This window comes from Austrofundulus limnaeus, unplaced genomic scaffold, assembly GCF_001266775.1.
Source record: "Austrofundulus limnaeus strain Quisiro unplaced genomic scaffold, Austrofundulus_limnaeus-1.0 Scaffold2, whole genome shotgun sequence".
In the NCBI taxonomy this organism is placed as follows: domain Eukaryota; kingdom Metazoa; phylum Chordata; class Actinopteri; order Cyprinodontiformes; family Rivulidae; genus Austrofundulus; species Austrofundulus limnaeus.
Window position 1 is genome coordinate 8,182,005 of NW_013952404.1, and position 5,305 is coordinate 8,187,309.

Consider the following 5,305-nt stretch of genomic DNA (forward strand, 5'->3'; position numbering starts at 1 on the left):
GAAATAGATTAATACTAAATGAAGTATTAATTACCTGCTTCCTTCAGAAGTTTGAGACCAAGCTTGGCTTCCTCCAGAGGAAGGACAAAGGAGGTTTTTGCGGTGTGTTAACAAAACCCGCACTTATAATTACATTTGCGCGTGAAGTGATAGTTGACGCTTGTTGGGGTGGTCGCGTTTGGGTCCTGGGCACTGTTGACATCAGGGACAAGCAACTTTACGCCCTCCTTGCAGGTTCCTCTGGTCCAGAACCGAAGCTGGGAACGGATGCTGATGAAGACCGAGAGGACGGTGCTGATGCAGAGCTGCAGGATCACCTTCGGGGACCCGATGAAAGTAGAGAGAAGCATCTTTAAACCAGCAGGTGTCCGGTGTTGCTTGTGTTTGGGCTGCTTTGGATGCAGGCGGAGGCGGTGAGACGGCACCTTAAATAGTCCGCCCAGAGCTTGTCAGCTGATAGGCGCACAAGTTTCTGTTTACATGCATGGAAAACAAAACTGCACATTTCTCTAGAAACTGCTATTAGATTGGTTAAACACGCCCCGAATGATGTCACTGTACAACTATGCAGAGCAAACGGGACAGGTGCAGTTAAGAGTTTGGTAAACAGAAATAAATGCGCAAAATCTAATCTAATCTAATGTTAGTGCAAAGTGAAGAAACATGCGTGCTTGTTCTTGGAGCAAACATTGTTTTATGTAGCTACAGTTAAAAAATAGCAGGAAAAAAACATCATCATAAAAGAGCACATTATGTCATTTGAAAGACAGTTGTAAATTTTTTTTAATTTCCTGTAAAGTTTTTTATTTATTTTATTTTTAAATCTTAACTTTGTGTCTGAGAATGTTGCTTTTAAAATATGATGCGTTCAATATCCTTGCTGCGTCGCGAGTCTGAGTTTATTCCCAGGCCACATAACAATAACTCTAAGGAATCACTTCTCTGGAAACTTGGTTAAGTTTCGTTTTCTTTTCTGCGCAGTTGGTTTCGTTTTCCCGCGCCCTGCACAGGAACAGCTTATATTTATGTAACGCCCCCGTCTCGCTGATAAGAATCAGGAACTCATAAACCGCGTTGTTTTATTTTATTTTTTTCTTTATTTCTAGGGAGTGAAGAAGAGGGATCATGGCGACACGTTTGAAAGACCTGACGTCTGTTTTCGCGCGGTGGTCCTGCCGCGTGTTTTCAGCGGAGCTGGACGGAGCGCCTTTTTATTTCGGACTTCAGGAGAAGCGCGCGGAAAAGCCGCCGCTGGCTTTCTCCAAACTCCTGGAGGGGAACAAGAAGCGCTGCTACTCCCTCCTGGTCTGCAGCAGSGACAGGGTCAGGAGAGAAAAGTTTTACTGGGAGCTGAAAGACAGGCTGCTGAGAGACTTGCCTCCGGGCTCCGATTTCACCAACATGCTGTCGTTTCTTCCCGATGCTAAAAARTCTCTGATCAAGGGTTATTTCTTAAAGAGCAACTCCGAGAACTCGTCCCGGATAGAGAGCCTGTTGGGGCATTTAGAGCAGCATGAGCCGGTGTTAGTGTGTTCATATTCCGGGGGGGAAGGCGATCAGCAGTGGACTCAGCGTGTGTGGACAAACACAGGGAGCGAGCTGATGGGGATGAGTAAATTCTACGTGGTGCCGGCAGCAGCGCCAACATGTCACCCATCTGTGCTCAACATCATCAACTCTGATGTCTTCTACAGCCTTGATGAGGCCTGTGACGTTTTGGAAAAGGTCCGTATGACGCAAAGTGTCAACCGTTTTGAAATAAAAACAGCACCGGGGCTACCACATTTGGGAAAATGTCTCCCTCGTATGGGGAAAGAGGGTGTTGCAGTTTGAACACTCAAAACGCTTTCTGCGCGTGTTTCTGTTAGCAAAATAAGTCATTAATAAGAGAACGAATTATATTGAAACTTTCAGAAAATAATCATTCAATTCACAGTAACAACTGAATAACTGTTGGAGGCAATCCAGCCGAAGATGCCCGCCACAGCAAAGCATTTTTAGCAGACACAAAAATAGGTATAACTCGACTAGTTATACAGATATTAATCTAAAATTCAAAGTGATGGTGGCTGAGACTGATCTCCAATGTATAGTCTAAGCACTAACTTATCACGCAAGATATTTATTTAAAACTTTGCCTTCAACTGTTGCACTCAACTCTGTCTGCTTGTTAGTAAAATATTTCATGAGACACAAGTTGGATTTTTAACAAAACCTCCAGAAAGTCATTAACTGATGCACTTTTACAGCTGATTAACTTTTGGACTTAAAACATTTCAAGGTGGCAACCACAGCCTACAGACCCAAGAAAACAAAACTAAAAGAAATGGTTACAACGCAGACAGTGTTACAAATTTTGAGGTAAAATTGAGTGGTAGTAGCTGAGTCATTCTCAACAAATACTCCATGCGCTAACAAACTGTGTAACATGTTGCAGTATTGCATGAGATTTCACATAATGTAATTCTCTTTGACTTACCTGTCATTTRTCAACATAAGATCTTGGTGCAAAACACGGCTATGACAGGCGGCAGGTGATGTGAGTTCCTTCAGGGAATGCTAGGCCTTTTAATTGATCTAACTGTGCCAGGTGGTCCAGAAGCATTGTGTGTGTGCATGTGTTTGTGTGCGCCACACCGTCTGACTCCCTCCATCCTCCTGTCTCGCAGCAGCAAACTGACTCTGCCTGTTCTGCAGTGTGGTGACATCATCCCAGAGAGCACGTCCGTGCTGAGGATGCTTCCCGGCAGAGCGAACGCCAGAGGAAAACCAGACTTCCCTGTTATTGTCATCGAGGGCCTGGATGCTACAGGTTAATGCCATTTCCTTAWAAATAAATATGGGATTGCTTTGATGCATAGATGTTGGCTGAAGTGACGGCTGCTTGTTCTCTGCTAAAAACATTATCTGCCAGTGAGCTTGGCCTAATGGGGTATCATGTATTGTGAGCTCAGAAACATTACATCACAATGAAAATGGTTTATTGAATCTGCTCGATCGTGCAGTGCTTCTTAGAAACCTCAGGAGGACGACACCACACAGGGTCAGATAGGAGCGTWAGCTGAACATTTCAAGTGTTACTTCAGTTCTTTGRTCCATTCRATAGAAACATGAAGGAYTCTTTGCTTTCGTGTTTATAAAATGCTCCCTGTGATCATTTTGCCCTCATAGGTAAAACTACTCTCACGGAGTCTCTAAAYGATGCTCTCGGGGCCACCCTTCTGCGGTCCCCTCCCCAGTGCCTGTCCCCTTGGAGAGCCCGCTTTGATCAGGAGCCTCCCCTCATCCGCAGGGCCTTCTACGCTCTTGGGAACTACATCACCGCCGAGCAAATAAGCCAAGAGAGCATGAAGGCGCCCYTCATTGTGGACAGGTGAGAGTTAGAGGAGATGTTGATTTGATTTGATTTATTTATTTAACAGGAAAAGATTYTTAAAAATCAAGCCTGACTCAGCATAATTGRTGTTTTACAGCAGGTTCCTTTTCTGCAGCACATAAACGCTCAGAATTACAGCATCACAATCACATCATTATGCACCATAGACACAAAGACAAACAAGCATCCCAAATTTCAAAAAGGCAGCATTTGCAAAATAGGACGCCTAAATATGAGCACAACAAAAAGTGTCCAGCAGATGGCAGACAAGATTCTTCTTAAAGGGCTGTAGTTTTGAAATGGACTTTATGTTTTGAGGAATGTCATTCCATGCTTTAGTATAAACATAGAAGAAAGACCTRTGYCCGTAACAGTTTTTAATAGTTGGTAATATCAGTTGTCCTTTTGTAACAGATCTAGTTGAATGACCACTTCCAGAATTTGATTTGGGCAGCAATGCACAGAGTGTTCCATAATTGGCACCTTGGAAGATCTGAAAATATAAATTAATACCACTATACAAAACATAATTCTGAAAAGTCAAGGCATCAGACAATGAAAGAACCGTACAGTGATGAGACATTGTTGGTGATGTGGTGGCTCGTTGTTTTGCAGTCCTGTTAGAAGTTGTGGATCCCGAGATCAAGACCTGAACCACTCGATATTTAATACAGCTCTAATCATCAGATGGAATAGTTTTTGTGCTGCATCGCCTTTTTGGAGGAAAATCAAAACTTCAGCAACCCCCTCGACTCAACAAAAGTCAAACTYAATCAAGTTTACCTGTAACTGAGAGAAAAAATATCAACAACTCTAGATTTACACAATAAAAAAAATCTCTGAGTTGCCYTTGTTTCGAGTATTTTRATTTTTATTTTCCTGAAAGATTAAAAACTGGTTGCTTCTGAGTGGCAAAGACCAAACATTAGTTGCAATCGTTTAGGCCTGAAAATGAGAACAAGAACTAYTAGTAGTCACACACTTACTGTTTGAGAACGACTTCTTCTGCCTTCTATCCATCCTTAGATTTTGGCACAGTACAGCAGCGTATGCCATTGCCACGGCAGTGAGTGGTTCAGTCAGTGAGCTCCCTCAAGACGGCTCTGAGGTGTATCYCTGGCCCAGTGACCTCCTCCAGCCCAGCCTGGTGGTCTTACTCTTCCTGGACCCCGAGGAGAGGAAGAGGAGGCTGAGGGACAGAGGCCTAACAAAAACAGATGAGGAAGAAGAGCTGGATCACAACCAACTCTTCAGACTGAGGTAAATTAGCTGGAGCACATGAAGAAAATTTTGAATCTACCCATACCACTTTAAATGAGTGGAAAACAGCTAAATGAATATTTACATACCCAATCATTTGGGAATTAGACGAAAATATTCACTAAGAATCAAACAAATTTATTTAATCATGCTAACAAATTGTTGGCATTTGATTTTCTTGTAATCAACTAATGTCTTTTAATCAACAGGTGTTTGGCTTTAAGGCAGGTACTTGTATAAAGCAGGTAAAAATTTAGTCAGTGATTCGATTCGAATTGTCTTAAAGAGTTTTTTTTTTCAATTGACATGGCAATTCTTCAAATATATTACATTATAAAACAGATGTTGGATCAGAAAATTTAAGGAAAATGTGAACGTTTGAAATTAAAATGATTATTTTATGCAGTAGCACTTAAACGGGGCGGAGCTAGACTATTTTGGAAGGGATGGTACAGGTGGGACATACAAATAAAAAAAGGCACTCTGGATTTGAAAATTCAAGATTGATTTATTTATTTATTTATTTATTTATTTATTTATTTATTTACTTATTTATTTATTTTTGTGTGTACAGTGCCCTGAGACAACAGTTGTTGTGGCTTGGTGCTATATAAATAAACTGAATTGAATTGAATTGAATTGAACTGAATTGAACTGAATTGAAATTGA

The 5,305-nt window shown here is 41.7% G+C and overlaps 2 protein-coding genes across 3 annotated transcripts in view; one reads left to right on the plus strand and one right to left on the minus strand.

The window, feature by feature from the left end:
- The window catches only part of rsad2 (radical S-adenosyl methionine domain containing 2), a 9,130-nt gene extending 4,635 nt beyond the window's left edge, over positions 1–4,495 (minus strand). Inside the window, exon 1 of one of the 2 annotated variants that reach the window (XM_014014547.1) lies at positions 4,363–4,495. In XM_014014547.1, the coding sequence (XP_013870001.1) occupies positions 4,363–4,432 (70 nt within the window). In that variant the 5' untranslated portion in view covers positions 4,433–4,495. Of the gene's footprint in view, positions 1–34; positions 366–4,362 lie in introns of those variants that run through there. The other variant, XM_014014539.1, reaches the window with a different exon arrangement.
- Positions 1,015–5,305, plus strand: part of cmpk2 (cytidine monophosphate (UMP-CMP) kinase 2, mitochondrial) — an 8,701-nt gene continuing 4,410 nt past the window's right edge. Inside the window, exons 1-4 of the mRNA XM_014014527.1 lie at positions 1,015–1,725; positions 2,698–2,812; positions 3,172–3,373; positions 4,403–4,636. Of these exons, the coding sequence (XP_013869981.1) occupies positions 1,126–1,725; positions 2,698–2,812; positions 3,172–3,373; positions 4,403–4,636 (1,151 nt within the window). The 5' untranslated portion in view covers positions 1,015–1,125. The remainder of the gene's footprint in view (positions 1,726–2,697; positions 2,813–3,171; positions 3,374–4,402; positions 4,637–5,305) is intronic.